The following is a 22,548-nucleotide window of genomic DNA, read 5'->3' on the forward strand; positions in this document are numbered from 1 at the left end:
TGTTTTCTCTGTTCTCTTATTGATCACAAGTGAAATGTAAACATGATATTATAATTAAGACACTCACTGTGAATTGATTAAATACTCTGTAAATTTCTCTTATACCATATTGCGAAAATGTGTGATTGTTTTTTTTGCCAAATATTGAGCATAGGACTGCAATTCTATTATTGAGTGCAGCCATACACCAACTCAGTAGGTTATTCGACAAGCAGCTGCATGACAATCGCACTATTTCAGGGGTCGTCGACTGGTGGACCAAATTCACTCTGTTGTCGAGTTTATTTAATACATTCGAATAGCCTACAATGATCCATTAGGCTGCTTGCAGTGTTTTTTTTTTTTTCAATTATTTTTTCCTATAGCATAAATGGCATTTGTTGTACCATAAATACATCGCCTGAAATGGGTAATGTCCTGAAAGGATGCAGCTTATGTCCGTGACAACTTGCATATTCGAATAGTATCGATAATTTTTGCTAACCAACCATTTTAACTAACCATAGCCTAATTATAACCTGCTACGTTTGCTACATTAAGTCTCCTGACCTGCTACGAAGTCACTTCTGACAGCGAATTATCCCATCTAGACAGACACCACATCCGAGACTATAACAATATACTGTATTTACATGATGTAAGAAAAGCGGGTATATCATGTCATATCTCCAGACAAATGTAAAAAAAAAGTTTTGTCAACTACAGTATTTCGTCAATTTGTCAATGCAATTGAAGCCCACGATGCACTGCACAGGCTGATAATGCATTGTTCTCGTCAGCATTGCATGGCCCGTTTGTCTATACACCACACATGTTTTTCTTTATTCAGTTGAGTTATTGAAACAGCCTAAGTAGTGAAGCGATGTAAGTGCACTAAAGACTAACCGCACAGAGTAAAATGAAGGATAATAAAACGTGACATTTTTGTCTCGCTAACACGTGACGTCATCAACAAGACACGACCTTGTCGAAGAAAAGACAACAGTGCGGTGTTTAAACTATAATTCCGCATATAGAAATAACTTTATTTACATTGATCCAAAGCTTTCAAATGTATTTAAATATAATATTAGTGCAATTAGCGGCCGAGCTTCGCTTTGTCTTTGTTGTCGAACAATATTGTAAAAGTTGTTCCCCACCCCCTATTTCCTCTGCTGTGGCGGAAGTAACTAGTATTGCTGAGGCCTCATCCTTCCAATGGCGACTGAAAACAGGCTGATTAGAAAGCGGGAGCAACCGTGGAGGGGGTCAGAGCAGTGTAACCGAAATTAAATAAATATATCATACTCTCACTAGTCATAAAGTTAGTTTACAATTGTACACCAACCAAATCACGGCTGATTCAATGGCCAAAAGTCGGAATATTTCGCTCCTTGAATCGGGTAAGGCGCATATAGTTGCCTAATTCATTGCTTAAATTATAGATACAGCTTGATTTAATTGATATCCAATTGTGGTACTATTTTCTGCTATTCACTTACAGAGCTATATTACCTAATTTCACGTTTTCTGACAACGGGTCCATGTCGGAGAGCGGCTGAGGTAAATTGGCGTGCCTTATTGACAATTTCTTACTATTCAACATTTTTGGCGAATAGTAAATTAAAGCAGCACATTCGAAACACCTATTTGTTTTAATCAATTGCAGGTTCTAGCGAGCGAACTAGAAGAATATCAGGTGTGTATTCCGGCAGCAGCGGCGTTCTGCAGTCGATGTATGTAGCTAGCGATCCCGATTGGACTGGAACGTAGAACTTGTCTCACTCACGACTTTTAATGCTTCTCTGACCGCCTCACTCGTTTGACATCACACGTTTTTACTAACTTAATTTCTGGCAGTGTTTCTAGCATCTTCAGTGTTGTGATTTACACTAATGCGCACCATTTTGGATAGCTTTTACCCTGCAGATTAGACTGGCAAGGACATGAACATCCAAGATCTTACGAAGATTTGGTAAGTCTATAATCAATAGATGTAAACTCATTGTCGAATATCTGTTATTGTTGAATGACAACCACGTTGTGTGTCCGTGATTGGGCCATTTACTCTTTGTTCAATCAGATTTAATCGTTGTTACATTGTTGTTGCATAATAAACAGATTTAACTTTTACCGGTATGTAGGATTACGTATTTTCGTATGTGTCGAAAGCTTGACACTGTAGTATAGAAACAAAATTGATATAGCATTTATAAATATATCTGTTGTACTGCAGATTGGGTGGGGACTCTTGTGGTTCTGGCTACGTCAGGACACCACTGTTGACCAATCCACGCCCTAGAAAGGCTGTCGTTGTGCTATTTTTCTTGTGACCTGTGTTGTGATTCGTCCGTTGATGAATGTGTTTTACATAAAACGTTCTGCCCACAAGGAATGTAGCACACTGGTGGAACGAGATCAGGTGTACATGAAGAACCCTAGTTATGTCAGTTATGTTTTTTTGCCCCTAGAAAAATTAAGAAATTTATATTTTCTTACAATGCCACAGGCTGACAGTGTACTGAAATATTAGACAAAGACTTTCATCTAAATAATAAATAGACAATGTGGTTGCAGTACTGTGATTCCTGGTGTCACCATTGTTTACATTTTTAAAATGTTAGTCATTTATCAGATGCGCCAGAGCGATTTACAAGAGCAATTAGGGTTAAGTGCCTTGCTCAAGAGCACAACAACAGATTTGTCACCTAGTCTGCTCTGGGATTCGAACCAGCGACCTTTCGGTTACTGGCCCAAAGCTCTTGACTGCTACCCAACCTACAAATGTTGTGATGGCTTGAGGAACAAAGCATAGATAGTGGTTTAACTTGTAACAATGAAAGCTGGATGAGTCATTCTGCTCATCAACACTATGTTTGATCCCATAGGTTGCATCCAACAGACACATTGCACCTGACCATTTGCTGCAGATCTGTAAGCAGATTGGGCCGATTCTGGACAAAGAGGTGCCATCATGTGTTCCAGGCGTACATTCCCTACTGGGAACCGGGAGGCAGTCCTTACTCAGAACATCAAAAGGTGTTCAACTTTACATGTCTTGTTTGAGCGTGAATTCTAAATGTATACATCAGCAACTATTCTTTCTGGAATCGAATTGTAAAATTAAATTATTAAATTGCCTTTTTATTTCCACCTCTTCCAGATTACGGCAATGTTTGGAGGAAAGGCTCATCATTTGCTACCCTGCACAGAGGGAGACCACCAGAGATGCATTTGACCTGCAGGGATCCTCCAAATCTAGGTTGGTATTCTCTGACACAGGATTGACATGTTCACACGATTATTTTCTATTTTCACCGGTACTGTAAATGCAATGTGTGCTTAACTCAACACATGTGTTGTTGTTTTCTGTTAACATGATTCTGTTACTATCATGTTTGGACTCTAAATCATAGTGTTTTGTCCATCACAGTGGAGGTGTACAGAGGAAGGGAGCTAACCGGTACTCAACGGTTCAGCGCTGTGAACCCTGTGAGCAACTATCAGCACATGCGGATGCACAGGAGGATTCTGGGTCATCTGTCTGCAGTCTACTGCATCGCTTTTGATCGAACCGGTCTCAGGATTTTCACTGTGAGTCATCATAAAGATCAAGTTCTTGGGGGAAATCATTTTAGGCTCATCACTTTATCTAGCTTATCAAATCTACTTTCAAGGGCTCGGATGACTGCTTGGTGAAAATATGGTCTTCGTTTGACGGGAGACTGCACTCCACCCTGAGAGGACATTCTGCTGAGATCTCAGACCTGGCTGTCAGCTTTGAGAATACCTTGATGGCAGCTGGCAGCTGTGACAAAACCATCCGAGTGTGGTGCCTTCGTACCTGTGCCCCTATGGCTGTCCTACAGGGGCACAGTGGGTCCATTACCTCCCTACAGGTAGGAGCTTCTATCTTCCTCCCTTATTATGTTTTTATCTGACTAATGTTAGCCGGGCAAAGAGTATGTAAGCTAATGCTGTCCACAGTTTTGCAAATGTAGAAAACCATGCAACAGTATCATGTGGTAACTGCACACATCTCCTTTTATCCCATTTTGTACATAATGTTGTGAAATCTGTTGTGAATGTAACATTTAAAACTGCCTTAATTTTGCTGGACCCCAGGAAGTGTAGCTGAATGGGGATCAATAAATACAAATACTAAACCTGGTTTGCTTCAGAAGCTCACATTGGACCACTAGTGTGTTGCTCTCAGTATAGATGTGGGTGCATAAGTCTGTATATCTGGAACATCATTTAACTGGGTGAATTACATCTGTCCTCAGTTCTCACCATTTGCCAAGGGCTCAAAGAGATACCTGGTGTCCACTGGAACTGATGCAACAATCTGCTTTTGGCAGTGGGATGTCAATAACATCAATTTCAGGTGAGTTTCAATTGCTGGTAATTTGATCAAGATAATAATTGCATCCTGAAAATTACATCATAAGTCTGAAACATTTACACTCTGTTTGCAAAGTGATCGCCCGCAGAAGTTTACAGAGCGACCCAGGCCGGGGGTTCAGATGGTGTGCTCATCATTCAGTCCAGGTAATGATGTCAAGATAGCAGTTGTGTAAAAGAATGCTTTGGATCTTTAAATACATTCCTACAAATTGATCATAGGGTACGTATTACACTCACCATAGCTGATACAATTTTCAACCGATGTATTGATCCAGCTTTTTACCTCACCAACTGTTACAAGTATAAGCTACTCTAACATGGGTATAGAGAGACTGAACCAAATTGGGATACATTTATAGTCATTTTTGTGTTTTATAAAACATTTTAGGTGGCATGTTCTTAGCGACGGGAAGTACTGATGATGTCATCAGAATATATTACCTGGGAGTTGGGAACCCTGAAAAAATATCAGAGCTTCATGAACACACGGTAAGATCCCTTGAAGATAAACCATCAAATAGCAGCAAAAAGCTGAACACAAGAAAATAATGAGTTCCTAAAAAAATAATTAAATCCATTCAAGCTTTAATTTACAATAAATACAAAAAACGTTGATGTAATATTCTAATCATTGTTGTCAATATATGTTCTCATTTTTAGGACAAGGTCGACAGCATCCAATTTTGCCACTCAGGAGAAAGGTATGATCAATGTGATTAGTTGAAGCACTCACCTTAGCCCAACAGTTTTTTACTTTATAACATAAGGAATCATGAGGATTGTCTAGAGCAGTGGTTCCCAACCTTTTTCGCTCACTGTGTCACTGAGTTTTGCTCTGCCTGGAGTACCCCTGAAGTACCCCCTCATTTGCATTTTACCAGTAAGCCTATGGTCTCATGAGACTTATAAAGTACCTCTTGTGCATAAGCCAAGTACCCCCAGGGACCCTTGTACCACTGGTCTAGAGTTCATTGTCTTGGTTTGCCTCGTCTCGTAGGTTTGTGAGTGGCAGTCGAGATGGCACAGCACGCATCTGGAGGCTGACTCAGCGTCAGCAGTGGAGGAGCCTTCTTCTCAATATGAACGCCACTCTACCAGGGTAAGGAATGAACAGCTTGACGGCACCATTACATACACCTACACATGCTTGTATTTATGTTTTCCTCCTTTCATATCGACTTTCTCCTCAGCTCGGAACACACAACCAATGAGGAAAGCTTTTTCAAGCCCAAGGTCACCATGGTAGCGTGGGATCGCCATGACAACTCAGTAATCACAGCCGTCAACAACCATATCCTAAAAGTGTGGAACTCCTACACGGGCCAGCTGCTACATATCCTTAAAGTAGGAGCAACCACATTCTCTTACATTCCATTTTCGTGAACATTCTGTTTCACAAAGATAACTGAGGACATTTTGTATCTGTAACCACTAGTAGTGTAGATTGCCATCCTTCAACTGCAGTGCATTCGGGAAAGTCTTCAGGCCCCTTCACTTTTTCCACATTTTGTTACGTTACGGTCTTACTGTAAAATGTATTAAGTCGTCTTTTTTCCCCTCAATCTACACACAATGCCCCATAATGACAAGGCAAAAACAGGTTTTTAGAATTTTCTTTGCAACTTTATTAAAAACAGATACCTTATGTACATAAGTATTCAGACCCTTTGCTATGAGACTTGAAATTGAGCTCAGGTACATCCTGTTTTCATTGATCATCCGTGAGATGTTTTGGAAAACTTGATTGGAGAACACCTGTGGTAAATTCAATTGATTGGACATTATTTGGAAAGGCTCACACCTGTCTATATAAGGTCCCACATTTGACAGTGCATGTCAGAGCAAAAACCAAGCCATGTGTTCGAAGGAATTGTCCGTAGAGCTCCGAGACAGGATTGTGTCGAGGCACAGATCTGGGGAAGGGTACCAAAACATTTCTGCAGCATTGAAGGTCCCCAAGAACACAGTGGCCTCCATCATTCTTAAATGGAAGAAGTTCGGAACCACCAAGACTCTTCCTAGAGCTGGCCGCTCAGCCAAACTGAGCAATCGGGTGAGAAGGGCCTTGGTCAGGGAGGTGACCAAGAACCCAATGGTCACTTTGACAGAGCTAAAGAGTTCCTCTGTGGAGATGGACATTCCAGAAGGACAACAATCTCTGTAGTACTCCACCAATAAGGCCAGACGGAAGCCACTCCTCAGTAAAAGTCACATGACAGCCCGCTTGGAGTTTGCCAGAACATGATTCTCTCGTCTGCGGCAGGGACTGGGAGACTAGTCGGGATCGAGGGAAATATGAACGGAGCAAAGCACAGAGAGATTCTTGATGAAAACCCACTCAGGACCTCAGACTGGGGCTAGGTTTCACCTTCCAACAGGACAATGTCCCTAAGCACACAGCCAAGACGATGCAGGAATGGCTTCGGGACAAGTCTTTGAATGTCCTTGACTGGCCCGGACTTGAACCCGATCGAACATCTCTGGAGAGACCTGAAAATAGCTGTGCAGCGACGCTCCCCATCCAACCTGATAGCGCTTGAGAGGATCTGCAGAGAAAAGTGGGAGAAACTTCCCAAATACAGGTGTGCCAAGCTTGTAGTGCGCTCAACAAGTGCTGAGTAAAGGGTCTGAATACTTATGTAAATGTGATATTTCAGTTTATTTTGAATACATTTGCAGATATTTCTAAAAACCTGTTTTAGCTTTGTCATTATGGGGTATTGTGTGTAGATTGATGGGGGGGGGGGGAATTATTCAACCTATTTTAGAATAAGGCTGCATGTAACAAAATGTGGAAAAAGTGAAGAGGTCTGAATACTTCCGAATGCACTGTATTTGTATATGAATAATAGTTGAAGTATAGTCCTAGATTCCTTGGTCAAGAGGACATTATAGTTCTACAGTTTTTTCCCCTTGTCACTGTAAGCATGCTTTTCAGGAACAGTTACTCAAATATTTTTGGTCAGTGACTTGGTAAAATAGCTAAATACCATCAGACAGTGAGTTGACCTGACAGCTGTGTGATGCTCTGTACAGGGCCATGAGGCTGAGGTGTTTGTCCTGGAGCCTCACCCCTCAGATCCCAGGATCATGCTGTCTGCTGGCCACGACGGAAACGTCTTCATCTGGGACATCGTCCGGGGCACAAAGACACAGCACTACTTCAACATGGTGAGGAGGAGCCATGCACCACAGAAGACTTAACAGTAACATCCATTCTCTCCAACTATGACTAACTCCATCTTGGTTGCTCTGTCTGCCCTACAGATTGAGGGCCAGGGTCATGGTGCTGTTTTTGACTGCAAGTTCACTCCCGATGGCCAGCGCTTTGCCTGCACAGACTCCCACGGACATCTGGTCATATTCGGCTTTGGGAGCTCCAAGCCATATGAGAAGGTAAGGATGCAGCTCCTACTACATCAATGTATAAGAAAGAGTCTTCTATTCAATGGTTGGAGATTGACTGCCTGTCTGTCTTTGTCCAGCTTCCAGATCAGGTGTTTTTCCACACCGACTATCGGCCACTGATCCGTGACGCCAACGGCTTTGTGTTGGACGAGCAGACCCAGCAGGCACCCCACCTCATGCCCCCTCCCTTCTTGGTGGATGTGGATGGGAACCCCCACCCACCCAGATACCAGCGGCTGGTCCCCGGGAGGGAGAACATTGCAGACGAACACCTGGTGCCTCAGCTGGGATATGTCGCCACAAGTATGTTAACTACCTCATTACTTGACTATCTCAGTCTTCCTGCTTTGACCATATCTTTGAGTTAATTTCACTATGTCAAATTAACTGTGTCCGTGTTGTCCAACTCAGGTGATGGCGAGGTGATGGAGCAGGTCATCAGTCAGCTGACCACGGACCACGAGGAGGCCACGGCCAGACGCAGCGTTCTGGACGACGCCATCAGGCAGCTGCAGGAGCAGCAGGACAGGCAGAGCAGACCAGGGACACAGGCCCCAGCAGAGGCCCCTGCATTCCCAGCCCCCAGCACCCCACGTAGAGGTACCAAGATAATGTTCCTAGCTCTCTTTTCCTTTCCATAAACTACCATTGCTCTTGGGCATGCTCAAATACTTCACATTCCTACATGTTGATGATTAAGGACTCCATTGGAAATGGAAAATACCCCCTCATCCCTTATGGTTAAATTAATGATTGGGTCCTAGACAAGCAGTCATGTTGTCTTCCCTCCTCTCTGTACCCAGCATCAGTGAATGAGCGAGGTGCAGCTGAGGTGCAGTCGTCCCCTAACGTGGGTCTGCGGCGCAGTGGGCAGGTGGAAGGGGTGAGACAGATGCACCAGAATGCCCCTCGCAGCCAGATGGCCACGGAGCGGGACCTGCAGGCCTGGAGACGCAGAGTGGTGGTACCCGAGCTCTCATCCAGCGGGTACAGGTGAGACAGACATCCCTCTATTCCTCAAACAACGGGGGTAGATCATCTGTATAGTTTGTTATAAGACAAAAGGATGTCATTTATAAACAAGTCTACTCCTAAATGGTTAATCTCTAGAACATTATTCCTGACATGCAAGTTGAAATTAAATGTGTAAATGATCTTGTAGTTGCCAGGATGACTTCCGAATTACAAAAGGAGAGGAGGAGATTGCCATATACAATGCAAAGAAACGCCGTGTGACATACGGCAGTTGTAGAGTAAGTAGACATATTTATTCATTTAAAAATCATGACTGACCACAGGGATTTTAAAATGATACTGACGTCATACCTGCATTTCTGCTTTGCTTCTGCCTCAGGATGATTCTGAAGATGAGGTGCCTTGCATCAAACGAGCACAGTCCCGCAAAAAGCAAAAAGTCTTCCAGCAGACCAGAGATGGGATTGTGGAAGAATTCATTGAGTTCTCCTGTGAGGAGGGAGAGGAGACTGCAACATCTGAGGTATAATCTACAAACCTGTGTGATAAGAAATATGCTTTTGACATGTCCATTAAAGAATAACAAGCTATTTGGAATATTGGTGAAAGAGGTCAATCTTACAATCTCCTTCCCCACCTCTAGGACCATGAGATGGACAACAGTGAACTGGATTCATCCAATGAGGAAGAGGAATGGAAAAGTGACAGTTCAAGGTACAGATAAGCTATTTGCTTCTCTTGATTCCTTGCAAAGGGGTACATGGCGTATGTCATATTGTCGTTTCGCTTGGCTTAATGTGAACATAACTTATGTTGCCCATGACAGCCACTCGTCCAGTGAGTACTCTGACTGGACAGCTGACGCTGGGATTAACCTGCAGCCCTCCACTCCCGTGACATCACGGAAACGAGTTCGGCGCCAGCTTAGCAGCTCGGAGGAAGATAACGAGGAGGAAGAGGAGAAGCAGCAAAGTGACGAGGAAGAACGACCTCCTCAGACTAGCAAGCAGAAATCCAAGAAGCCCAAAAGCAAGATGCCCAAGGTTAGCCACTGTACTAACCTGCATATTTTGTTTGTCAATGCTTGTATCCTGCTCTCGTATGACAAAAAGTAGTTTCACTTCCCTATTGAATATTAAATCAATCTTATGTAATTGTACATGTGTATCACAGTGGCCTAAAGCCAGGCCGTCGATGAACAGAGAAGTGTCCAACGAGTTCAGACCCTCAACGTGGATCACTGATGTCGTTCCCAGGAAGTCTCCCTTCGTTCCCCAGATGGGTGATGAGGTACGTGACTGTCTGGACCATATGGCTTCCCTACTGTTGTTGTGTGCATCTTTGGGGTTGAAATCAGGAGGCTGGTGGGAGGAGCTATAGGTATTGATTAAATGGAACGGTATCAAACATATGGAAACCAATTTTGACCCCGTTCCATTAATTCCATTCCAGCTGTTTCAAAGAGCATGTCCTCCTATAGCTCCCCCCATCAGCCCCCTCTGGTCTAATTAATGTTACCCTCCTATCTCCCTCAGGTAATCTATTTCCGCCAGGGTCACGAGGCGTATGTGGAGGCAGTGAACAGGAACAACCTGTACCCCATTAACATGGAGAAACAGCCCTGGAGGAAGATGGAGCTGAGGGTAAGAACATCAAATCCACTCTGCTCCAAACTAGGAAACAGATAAATCTGTCTTCTGCTGATGCAGTAGAAAATGGGTTAGTGTGTTGAGAGGGCCAGTGTCTGAAAGGACATTGTTGAAGAGTAACTTGAAATTCTCCTTCTCTCTACAGGACCAAGAGTTTGTTAAAATAACTGGGATCAAGTATGAAGTATGCCCTCCGACACTGTGCCGCCTGAAACTGACGCTCATTGACCATGGCACGGGCAAAATCACAGACAAATCATTTTATGTCAAGTAAATGATGCAACCACTTCAAAGTGTCTAACATTGAAGATAGTGGGAGAACAAATATTTGATACACTGACACCATTTTGCAGGTTTTCCTACTTACAAAGCATGTAGAGGTCTGTCATATCATAGGTACACTTCAACTGTGAGAGACGGAATCTAAAACAAAAATCCAGAAAATCACATTGTATGATTTTTAAGGAATTCATTTGCATTTTATTGCATGACATAAGTATTTGATCACCTACCAACCAATAAGAATTCCGGCTCTCACAGACCTGTTTTTCTTTATGAAGTCCTCCTGTTCTCCACTCATTACCTGTATTAACTGCACCTGTTTGAACTCGTTACCTGTATAAAAGACACCTGTCCACACACTCAATCAAACAGACTCCAACCTCTCCAAGACCAGAGAGCTGTGTAAGGACATCAGGGATAAAATTGTAGATCTACACAAGGCTGGGATGGGCTACAGGACAATAGGCAAGCAGCTTGGTGAGAAGGCAACAACTGCAATTTATTAGAAAATGGAAGAAGTTCAAGATGACGGTCAATCACCCTCGATCTGTGGCTCCATGCAAGATCTCACCTCGTGGGGCATCAATGATCATGAGGAAGGTGAGGGATCAGCCCAGAACTACACGACAGGACCTGGTCAATGACCTGAAGAGAGCTGGGACCACAGTCTCAAAGAAACCCATTAGTAACACACCACGCCGTCATGGATTAAAATCCTGCAGTGCACGCAAGGTCCCCCTGCTCAAGCCAGCGCATGTCCAGGCCCGTCTGAAGTTTGCCAATGACCATCTGGATGACCCAGAAGAGGAATGGGAGAAGGTCATGTGGTCTGATGAGACAAAAATAGAGCTTTTTGGTCTAAACGCCACTCGCCATGTTTGGAGGAAGAAGGATGAGTACAACCCCCAAGAACACCATCCCAACCGTGAAGCATGGAGGTGGAAACATCATTCTTTGGGGATGTTTTTCTGCAAACGGGACAGGACGACTGCACCGTATTGAGGGGAGGATGGATGGGGCCATGTATCGCGAGATCTTGGCCAACAACCTCCTTCCCTCAGAGCATTGAAGATGGGTCGTGGCTGGGTCTTCCAGTATGACAACAACCCGAAACACACAGCCAGGACAACTAAGGAGTGGCTCCATAAGAAGCATCTCAAGATCCTGGAGTGGCCTAGCCAGTCTCCAGACCTGAACCCAATAGAAAATCTTTGGAGGGAGCTGAAAGTCCGTATTGCCCAGCGACAGCCCCGAAACCTGAAGGATCTGGAGAAGGTCTGTATGGAGGAGTGGGCCAAAATCCCTGCTGTAGTGTGTGCAAACCTGGTCAAGAACTACAGGAAACATATGATCTCTGTAATTGCAAACACAGGTTTCTGTACCAAATATTAAGTTCTGCTTTTCTGATGTATCAAATACTTATGTCATGCAATAAAATGCAAATTAATTACTTAAAAATCATACAATGTGATTTTTTGAATTTTTGTTTTAGATTCCGTATCTCACAGTTGAAGTGTACCTATGATAAAAAATTACAGACCTCTACATGCTTTGTAAGTCGGAACCTGCAAATTCGGCAGTGTTTATCAAATACTTGTTCTTCCCGCTGTACATGTACGTTTTTACAGACATTACCAGAGACATTTGGTGACTTTGGACTTCTGTACGCCTCCCCTCAGGTACCATGACATGCCGGATGTGATTGACTTCCTCGTGCTTCGGCAGAGTTATGATGAAGCACGCAGTAGAGTCTGGCAGCCAAGTAAGTTAACAACTCAAGGTAGAGTAATGCGTGAGATGAATGGGTCAACATTTCTAAGCAATATTTTCTGCATTTTCCCCCATCTAAAATGGTATTATTCCTCACTGCAGATGACAGATTCCGGTCTGTAATAGATGATGCCTGGTGGTTTGGGATCATTGTTTGTCAGGAGCCATACCAGCTTGAATATCCAGACAGTCATTTCCAGTGCTTCAAAGTCAGGTGAGAATGTATGATTGGGTCTGCGTTGTTGGAAACCAGTCAAAATGGTCTCGCAACGGTTGATGCCTTCTGCGGTGGATTGCATGCTTCTAACCTGCTTGGTTTTGCTTTGTTGCCAGATGGGACAATGGCGAAATGGAGAAGCTAAGTCCTTGGGATGTGGAAGCTATTCCAGAGGATGGTAATTTAACAGACTCTGTTGTTGGAAATGTTTCATTCTAGGCCAGAGGTACTGTATGGTAACATGTATGGTGTGTGTCTGTGCTCTTCAGCCCAGCAACCTGAGTGTGTAGGTGGAGGGGTTCCAGTGACAGCAGAGGAGATGAGAGAGGTCATGTATAAACCCCAGACAGGAGAGTGGGGTGAGAGGAGTAGAGACAACGAGTGTGAACGCATCATAGCAGGCATTGAGCAACTCATCACCGTTGGTAAGAACGCTCACCTCACCACTGCATTTTGGTACTATTTCATCCTCAGCAGACCTCGGATTGTATAACATTCCTAGATGGGCTAGTGAGGTTTTAAATTTCAAATTCACAGTACTTCTGATTTTGTTATTTTTTATTTACAGATATTGTAGCCCCATTTTCTGGCCCGGTGGACATAGTTCAGTACCCAACCTACTGCACGGCGATAGCCTTCCCTACAGACCTGAGCACCATCAGACTGAGACTTATAAATAGGTTCTACAGGCGACTGTCCTCTTTAGTTTGGGATGCCAGATACATTGTGCACAACGCCCGGACTTTCAATGAGCCAAGGAGCAAGATAGCCCATTCAGCAAAACTTATCACAGATGTCCTGCTAAAATTTATCAAGTGAGTTGTCCGGGTGTTATTGAGCTTTAACTTGTACTGATAAATGTATCTGTATTTAACAACTTCTGTTGCTTTTTTATTTCCTCAGTCGACCTAGCTGTACAGATATTATGGAGATCTACAGTGCTATTGAAGATATGGACTATACGGATGACGAGGTAAATCAGCGTTGATCATCAAATCATTCACAACTTGCTGTGTAACTTTTGGGTTGAACTGATATTGATTTGAATGTCCATTCCCAGGACTTGGAAGAGGCACCAGGCCCCTCTTCTGGACACAGACTGCGCCAGGTAAGTAATGAATGATGATGTAAAAAACAGAACATCTTTGTCTTAAAATCCGCAATAAACATTTAGGGAAGTGGCTGGGATGTTGTCTTATCTTATGTATGAGTCTCCCTTCACCCCAGCGCTCTGTGGAGACTGTACCTGACCAGGACTCCTGGAAGGGGCAGTGCAAGCGCCTGATGAACTATGTCTTTGAGTGTGAGGACTCCGAGCCCTTCAGAAAGCCTGTGGATCCTGCCTCTTACCCAGTAAGAGAACACAGAGTTCTACTGTAATAATGACTCTGGCTTTGACAGAACTGTTGATCTAATGTGGCTCATGTCTGTTTGCAGGACTACCTTAGCATAATTGACACTCCCATGGACTTTGGGACTGTGAAGGGGACCCTTGAGGAGGACCGCTATGAAAACCCCATGGAGCTCTGCAAAGACATACGTCTGATATTTGCCAACGCTAAAGCCTTCACGCCAAACAAACGCTCAAAGGTATTTCCGCTCTTGCATTTCCAAACCATACAAGCGATTCCAGTGTAAGAAATTCAGCACTCTTCTATTGAGTTGATCTTCATTTGACATTGGTCAGGCTCTGGATTGTCATCAATCTAGGTACTAGGACCTGATGCCAAGTTGCTGTGCTCTACAGATTTGTATCTCCTCTGTCCCCAGATCTACAGTATGACTTTGCGGCTCTCTGCATTCTTCGAAGAGCGAATCAGAACAATCATATCGCAATACAAAACTGCCGTCAAGAGCAGCGAGAAGCTCCGCCGCAGCCAAAGGTTCCGGAAGAAGCTTCAGCACCACGAGTCTAATGTACCCAGCACTAACACCACAAGGTAGGCCTCACTTCTACTGCCCACAGACCTCATTGGGCTTAAGGAAATGTACTTATGTGGTCCACAGGACCTACAGCACTACTAATGATATTGTTCTTTCCCTTCAGCCAAAAGAGGGCTGCTCTAAAAACTCAGGAAAAAGTGGAAGTGGCGTCAACGACTAAATCTACCTCAGCCAAAGTGTCTGCTACCGAGAGAACCAGGAGAAGGAACCAAAGCAGTGACAGCTCAGGCCACAGCTCTTCTGAAGCCTCCTCAGGGTCAGACTCTGAGATTGAGAGCGAGTTATCTATGAGTGACTCTGAAGAGGAGAAACGCCCGGGGTCCTCACGGCACCATCACAGCAGAGAGACCAGGGGAACCAGAAGAGTCACCAGGAACAAAGGGGCAAAGAAGAAAAAAAGTTAGGATTTCACATAAATCTGGTAGAAGGCAGTTTGCAAGACATCCCTTAGTCTCTGTCCCTCTAATAAAATCCCTGTTTTTGACATTTTATTTCAGTTGCCGAGAGCGAGGAAGAGTCCTCCAATGAGGGGGAGGAGAGTGAGGACGGTGGGAAGTTGTCAAACTCTTTGTCTCGTCAATTCCCAATTAGGACCAGCAGCAGGAGCATCAGGCTGACCAGGAACAATGCTGTTGCCCATAGGAAAAGCACCAAACAGCCAGGTAACCACCATAGAGCAGGGAAAAGGAGAGGTAACTAGAGCAGGGAGTGGTCAGGCAAATGCCCTTACAGATGAAGAAAAATGCACAGACAACTGTCCTTATGGTTAAAGGTCTGAACTGCCTATGGGAGCAGATCTTTTTTTAGGTATTATATGATTATTAGCCATTTAAAATGTTGTTGCTGCTCTGTGTGTGTCCAGAGAGGGGTGCCCAGATGAATGGTCACAGCAGAAAATATGGGCGAGAGAGACGGCTAAGCAGCGAATCTGAGAGATCACCATCCCAGGGTACAGACACTTACAGGGAGGAGGATGAGGAGGAGAATCTGGGCCGCAGGACAATGAAAAGGAAGACTGCCAGAGCGGCCGTCAACAAGATGAAGCTTCTGGAAGCCTCTGAGGAAAACTATGGTTCAGCCTCTGAGGAAGAGGATAAACAAAGGAGGAAAAGTAGCCGCCATGCGACCCGAGTCAGCAAACGCACTACCGTGATCCAGAGCAGCTCTGAATCTGAGGAGCAGTCATCAGCACAGAGTGAGCACACAGTCAGCTTAGACTGGTTTGGATCAACTTTTATTGTTCATGGATCTACTGTACCAGAGCCACAAAAGGGTGCGTTCATTGAAAAAACATTTAACACTGTTGGGTAACACACTTTCTTTCCCCTAGGTTCTAAAAAAGACAAGGATTCATTGGGTGATTGGGAGAACAATGAGGACAGTATTGAGAGTGAAGCTTCATCCTCTCGTTGTCATCAGAATGGAGAGAGTAAGAACTCCAGCAGCCGCAGAACGACCAGACAAGCTGCAGAGACGGGTGGTAGGGGTAAGAGCTACAGGCATACTGTAGATGCTTTCAGTCATGGCTACTTTCTCTGCCTTATCTCCAAGTTCAGTCATTTGTTGCTGTAGTGTTAATGTTTGTATTTATCTCTATTTCAGATGATTTGTCTCATGTAAATGGGCACAGCACAAAACATGTCAGTACTTCTGAGGAGGAGAGCTCTGATGGTGAAGAAGAGGAAGAAGCTGTTGAGTCTCAGAAGTCCTCCAGAAGCTTGACAACCGCTGCAGTGAGTAAAATTAAAACTTGCATTACCAGCTATATGGCGGAAGAGAAGTCTGGCTCCAGAAAGAGACAGCACAAACCTCTGGCAAGCTCTGACGAGGAATACCGAGAACACTATACTCAAAAGCACCCTCACCAAAATGGGAGGAAGGTGGAGAAAGAAAATGCTGAAGGCTCTGAGAAAAATAGTAAATTGCATTCAAAAAGCCAAGAACAAACATCTGCCTCAACCCACAAACAGGATGTCCCCGAATCAGAGGAACTCAGTGACACTCCAAAGAGATCAAGCTCTCACAAAAAAAGATTGAGGTCTGAAGAGGAGGAGGAGGAAGAAGACGGCAACCACTCAGATAATGAATCTAAGGGAGAATCCAATAAACGTCAGTTGCGAAACAACAACAAACCCAAAAGACCGAGTCACAATGACTCTGTTTCAGAGAGCGAGGAGGAAGTTGTACCCAACAGGAGAGCAAGGAGAAAACAACTGCGTGCTTCCTCAGAGGAAGAATCTGATGGGAAGGAGAAGCATAGCTCTAGCAGGCGGCCTTGCCTTCGAGCCCAACCAAAAAATAAATACATCAATGAAGACTCTGAGGAGGACTTGAATTCAGAGATGCAAGTCAGTTGTAAGAATGGGAATAGCAATGCTGTTTCAGATAAAGGACATCAACGCAACCGAAAAGCTTCCCCAGCTACTACAAAACAGTCTTCTTCCAAGAGAAAATGCATTTACACCTCAGACTCCTCAGACAACCCTTATGAAAAGAAACGGTGCATGACCATGGCTAAGAGCTACTGCGAAGATGAGAGCGAGAGGGAAACAAAAAGCTCCAACTACAAGTATCCCAAGAAGGAATCTGGATCCAAGTCTGAACCTGAGGACTGTAGTAGTCAGGAAGACACCTCTTCCCACCAAGGGTCAGAGGAGGAGGTGGTTGAGTGTCCAAGGGGGAAGAGACGTTTGGAGCAACACAAAGGCAAGCGAAAGGAACGCTGCAGCAGCAGTGCCCACAGTTCTGCCTCTGAAAGCGAGGAGGACGAAGAGTCTTCTGCCAGCTCAGGGACCCAGAGCAGTCCAAAGAGAAAAAAACACAACAGGAGGTCAAGGGTCAGCGACAAGGGTGCCGCCCGACAACACCGGAGGGACCCCTCTGAGGCAGACAGTGACCAGTCGTATGCAGAATTCCAGAGAGGAGAGTGTGGAACGCGTATCAAGACCCGAAACCGTGGCAAACGAACGGTGACATATCACGACAGCGAATGAAGGCTTAGCTAGAGAGACTAACTGGAGACCTTGAAGACACTTGATCGCCACATTAAAGGTAGTAGCACTGGAGCTTTTTCAAGAGGAAATGCTGTGAATCTGTTTCATTCAGGGATATTTATATTTTCTATGAAAAAAGAGTAGTTTTATAAAATATAGCGCAAACCACCTCCCATTCTGCTTTTGTGATTTGGCCAGCTAAATAACTGTTCGGGGGAGCATTGTCAGCTTGGGTGCTATCTTAATATACCTCTGTTTAATCAAGCATATTTTGCTGGCTTGCACTAAGAAACACACTGTAAAGAGATATTTCATACACTAGTTTCACATTAGGAACTCAGGGGTCAACTAAGTTTACTGTAGTCTCAGCCATTCAGTCTTGGGAGCTAGAGTAGGTAGGGACAATAAACATTTCCAGGATGGTGGTTTCAGTCCAAGCACACTTACTGAGACAACTAATCCACTTCACCCTCCTTTGACTTCAAGTCCTTTGTAAATCCACATGAATGATCCTTTACTGTATTGTGAGGTGACTTGTTTATGAGCCAAAATGTACAAATTTGAATTCCTAGTCTGTCCCCCCCCCCTTTGTTTTCATTTGTTTTCATTTTTTTGGGGGGGGGGGGAGATGTGTGGCGTGAATTCTAGTCATGGAATGAGGTGTAAATATACGGGATTGACAATGGCATCTTTTGAAAGGTTTATGAGGATCACTCTGTAGGAAACGATTGCTTGTTTTAGTTTGAGCATTCATTTCATTGTTATGTCATTACAATGCATTGTCTTGCCACATGTCACAAATTGGTACCCTTTTGCCAAGTACAGGAAACCAAAAAGTACTTATTGCAAAATACTGTGATTTCTCATATTGGGAAGACATTCTAGTGTTATGTACTCTCAGTATTACATTTATTTTCGGAGAGAACTTAACTGCATTTAACTTTTTGCCAGTCACAATTTAGTTATTATGTGTTGCGGCGGTCTTGAACTGTAATTGCATTGACATGTTTGCTAAATATTTTTCATACACTTTGATACAAACAGATTTCATAGAAAAATGTTACTGGTACCCGTATGGTTGTGGAGTACAAGAGGGCTGTTTTTTTCTTTTTTTTTTATTCTCGGTAATAAAGACAAATTCAAGGCTCACTTTGTATGTGTTGTCAATGCATTCTTAACCATTCCTTAAACTAAACATAACTTCAAAGATTTTGCTGAGTTACAGTTCATATAAGAGGATCAGTCAAATGAAATAAATTCCATTAGGCCCTAATCTATAGATTTCACATGGCTGGGCAGGGGTGCAGCCGTGGGTGGCCCACCCACTGGGGAGCCAGGCCCAGCCAGTCGGAATGAGTTTTTCTCCAAAAAAAGGGCTTTATTACAGATAGTGAGTACAGATAGTAAGCTTTTTGTGCGTATGGAACATTGCTGGGATCTTTTATTTCAGCTCATGACACATGGGACTAACACTTTACATTTAATACATCCCACTAATGCTGTGTGGATCAATTCTTTTGCCACCGTGTGGATTGTATTTGAAGCAGTAGTTCAAAAACTAAGTGACAGCACCAATATATAATGCTGCGTTGATGTGCTAGTCGGAACTAGGAAACCCGGAAATGTTCAACTTTCTAACTGGTTGTAGTTATACATGTGCTGCGTTCAATGAATCAGTAAGTAAGACATTTCTGCATTTCCTAGTTCCAACTAGCATTTGAACGCAGCATAAATTATTGGACATCACTGGGGCTCATGCCACGTTTTTATTATCTCGGAAATGTCGACTTGCTAATCTAGGCGGCAGTGTCGGATCCCGAGTTACCCATTTGGGATGTATCAGGGTGTTTTCACACTTGGACCCTTTCAGACAATTTTTGTGAACTCCGTACGGTTCACTTATTTTTTTGTGTGCAGTGTGAATAGTCCATAGGAACTCCTATGCCCCTAAGCGAACCAAACTGAGACCATCTCGAGAGGTGGTCTGAGTTCTGTTCCCTTTTTTGGGGGACAATGTGAACACAAGGCTCCCCAGGTTCGCTTGTCATTATTCCTGCACCACAAACTATCAAATCAAATTTTATTAGTCACATGCGCAGAAATACAACAGGTGTAGTAGACCTTAAGGTAAAATGGTTACTTATGAGCCCCTAACCAACAATTCAGTTTCAAAAGAATAAGATAAAAGTAACAAGTAATTAATGAGCACCAGTGAAATAACAATAGCAAGACTATATACAGGGGGGGTACTGATACAGAGCCACTGCGGGGACACCGGTTAGTTGAGGTAATATGTACATGTAGGTAGAGTTAAGGTGACTATGCATAAATGACAACAGAGAGTAGCAGTGGTGTAAAGAGAGAGGGGGGCAATGCAAATAGTCTGGGTAGCCATTTGATTAGATGTTCAGGAGTCTTATGGCTTGGGGGTAGAAGTTATTTAGAAGTCTCTTGGACCTAAACTTGGTGCTCCGGTACCACTTGCAGAGCGGTAGCAAAGAGAACAGTCTATGACTAGGGAGGCTGGAGTGACAATTTTTAAGGCCTTCCTCTGACACCGCCTGGTATAGAGGTCCTGGATGGCAGAAAGCTTGGCCCCAGTGATGTGCTGGGCCGTTCGCACTACCCTCTGTAGTGCCTTGCGGTTGGAGGCGGAGCAGTTGCCATACCAGGCAGTGATGCTTTCGATGGTGCTGTAGAACCTTTTGAGGATCTGAGGACCCATGCCAAATCTTTTCGGTCTCCTGAGGGGGAATAGGTTGTGTTGTGCCCTCTTCACAACTGTCTTGGTGTGCTTGGATCATGTTAGTTTGTTGGTGATGTGGACACCAAGGTACTCGAAGCTCTCAACCTTCTCCACTGCAGCCCCGTCGATGAGAATGGGGATGTGCTCTGTGCTCTTTTTCCTGTAGTCCACAATCATCTCCTTTGTCTTGATCGCATTGAGGGAGAGGTTGTTGTCCTGGCACCACACGGCCAGGTCTCCGACCTCCCTATAGGCTCTCTCGTAGTTGTCGGTGATCACTAGACTACTGCAACACCATTTCCCCTACTATAAACCCTCTCACATTGGTGCCACAAAAGAGAGAAGTTGATGATGTGCAGGTTGGCAGAAAAAAATGGGTGCTGTTTTTGGACAGGCCTATTGATTAGTGATTGTCAAGGATGCACAGAAATTCTTAAACATGAGTTTTTAGTTGAATATTTGTTTACAATATGTGATCTTTAGGCTAAGAAAGCTGCATAAACCTTTTATTCGATTGTAGGGTTTGAATAGTGTGAGAAGACACCAACATATTTGGTGAGAATCACAACAGAGTACAAATCAATTATAGTTCTTAACGAGGCAGTAGCCTACATGGGGTGTACAATTTTCAATTACAGCATGATTCTTTTTTACCCCCTTTTTCAATCTTGTCTCATCACTTCAACTCCCTAACGGGCTCGGGAGGCGAAGGCTGAGTCATGCGTCCCCCGAAACATGACCCGCCAAACCGCGCTTCTTAACACCCGCTGGTTTAACCCCGAAGCCAGCCGCACCAATGTGTCGGAGGAAACACTGTTTAACTGACAACCGAGATTAGACTGCAGGTGCCCGGCACGCCACAAGGAGTTGCTAAAGTGTGATGAGCCAAGTAAAGCCTCCCCCGGCCAAAACCTCTCCTAACGCGGATGACACTGGGCCAATTGTGCGCCGCCCTATTGGGACTCCAGATCACGGCCAGGTGTAATACAGTGACGCCTCTAGCACTGCAATGCAGTGCCTTAGACCGCTACGCCACTCGGGAGGCCCCTTTACAGCATTATTTAATCTGCAGTTATTCTTCTGTTATTTATTATTACCAATAATATTTTAATGTTAATAGTATCTTCTGATTACAATTATTTATATTTCATATTTTAATTTATTTGCAATCTATTATCTTCCAAAATGTAAGTAGTGGCCATGTACTCTTATAATCTCCACCAGACACAGCCTGGTTCCTCTCTAGGTTTCTTCCTAGGTTCCTGCCTTTCTAATAAGTTGTTCCTAGCCACCTTGCTTCTACATCCGCAATGCTGTTTGGGGTTTTGGGCAGGGTTTCTGTATAAGCACTTTGTGACATCTGCTGATGTAAAAGGGGCTTTATAAATACACTGCTCAAAAAATAAAGGGAAAACTTAAACAACACAATATAACTCCAAGTCAATCACACTTCTGTGAAATCAAACTGTCCACTTAGGAAGCAACACTGATTGACAATAAATTTCACATGCTGTTGTGCAAATGGAATAGACAACAGGTGGAAATTATAGGCAATTAGCAAGACACCCCCAATAAAGGAGTGGTTCTGCAGGTGGTAACCACAGACCACTTCTCAGTTCCTATGCTTCCTGGCTGATGTTTTGGTCACTTTTGAATGCTGGTGGTGCTTTCACTCTAGTGGTAGCATGAGACGGAGTCTACAATCCACACAAGTGGCTCAGGTAGTGCAGCTCATCCAGGATGGAGCATCAATGCGATCTGTGGCAAGAAGGCTTGCTGTGTCTGTCAGCGTAGTGTCCAGAGCATGGAGGCGCTACCAGGAGACAGGCCAGTACATCAGGAGACGTGGAGGAGGCCGTAGGAGGGCAACAACCCAGCAGCAGGACCGCTACCTCCGCCTTTGTGCAAGGAGGAGCAGGAGGAGCACTGCCAGAGCCCTGCAAAATAACCTCCAGCAGGCCACAAATGTGCATGTGTCTGCTCAAACGGTCAGAAACAACACTCCATGAGGGTGGTATGAGGGCCCGACATCCACAGGTGGGGGTTGTGCTTACAGCCCAACACCGTGCAGGACGATTGGCATTTGCCAGAGAACACCAAGATTGGCAAATTCGCCACTGGCGCCCTGTGCTCTTCACAGATGAAAGCAGGTTCACACTGAGCACGTGACAGTCTGGA

The 22,548-nt window shown here is 44.2% G+C and overlaps 1 protein-coding gene across 1 annotated transcript; it reads left to right on the forward strand.

Annotated features, from left to right (window-relative positions):
• Positions 1-939: 939 nt before the first annotated feature.
• Positions 940-18,773, forward strand: LOC110507831 (bromodomain and WD repeat-containing protein 3). The gene is made up of 41 exons (XM_021588127.3): positions 940-1,382; positions 1,484-1,542; positions 1,649-1,678; positions 1,895-1,954; positions 2,868-3,018; positions 3,143-3,241; positions 3,413-3,573; positions 3,657-3,878; positions 4,266-4,366; positions 4,460-4,530; positions 4,775-4,875; positions 5,047-5,087; positions 5,384-5,485; positions 5,577-5,730; positions 7,423-7,557; positions 7,654-7,782; positions 7,872-8,097; positions 8,206-8,394; positions 8,598-8,787; positions 8,957-9,047; positions 9,149-9,292; positions 9,413-9,483; positions 9,596-9,812; positions 9,943-10,059; positions 10,305-10,412; positions 10,564-10,688; positions 12,380-12,462; positions 12,573-12,684; positions 12,804-12,865; positions 12,957-13,112; positions 13,256-13,502; positions 13,591-13,660; positions 13,748-13,795; positions 13,915-14,040; positions 14,125-14,277; positions 14,458-14,627; positions 14,735-15,030; positions 15,129-15,293; positions 15,494-15,826; positions 15,962-16,117; positions 16,234-18,773. The coding sequence occupies exons 1-41, from the start codon at positions 1,346-1,348 to the stop codon at positions 17,622-17,624; spliced, it is 6,699 nt and encodes a 2,232-aa protein (XP_021443802.3). The 5' UTR covers positions 940-1,345; the 3' UTR covers positions 17,625-18,773.
• The last annotated feature ends 3,775 nt before the right edge of the window (positions 18,774-22,548 follow it).

This window comes from Oncorhynchus mykiss, chromosome 27 (assembly GCF_057628025.1).
Source record: "Oncorhynchus mykiss isolate SJ-2025 chromosome 27, ASM5762802v1, whole genome shotgun sequence".
NCBI lineage: Eukaryota > Metazoa > Chordata > Actinopteri > Salmoniformes > Salmonidae > Oncorhynchus > Oncorhynchus mykiss.

Excerpts from the sequence above, each read along its gene's own strand:
- LOC110507831 (XM_021588127.3), top strand. The coding sequence starts at position 1,346 with ATGGCCAAAAGTCGGAATATTTCGCTCCTTGAATCGG. Across the intron at positions 9,813-9,942 it reads CCAAAAGCAAGATGCCCAAG|TGGCCTAAAGCCAGGCCGTC; the intron begins GTTAGCCACTGT and ends TGTGTATCACAG. Across the intron at positions 15,031-15,128 it reads AGGGGCAAAGAAGAAAAAAA|TTGCCGAGAGCGAGGAAGAG; the intron begins GTTAGGATTTCA and ends ATTTTATTTCAG.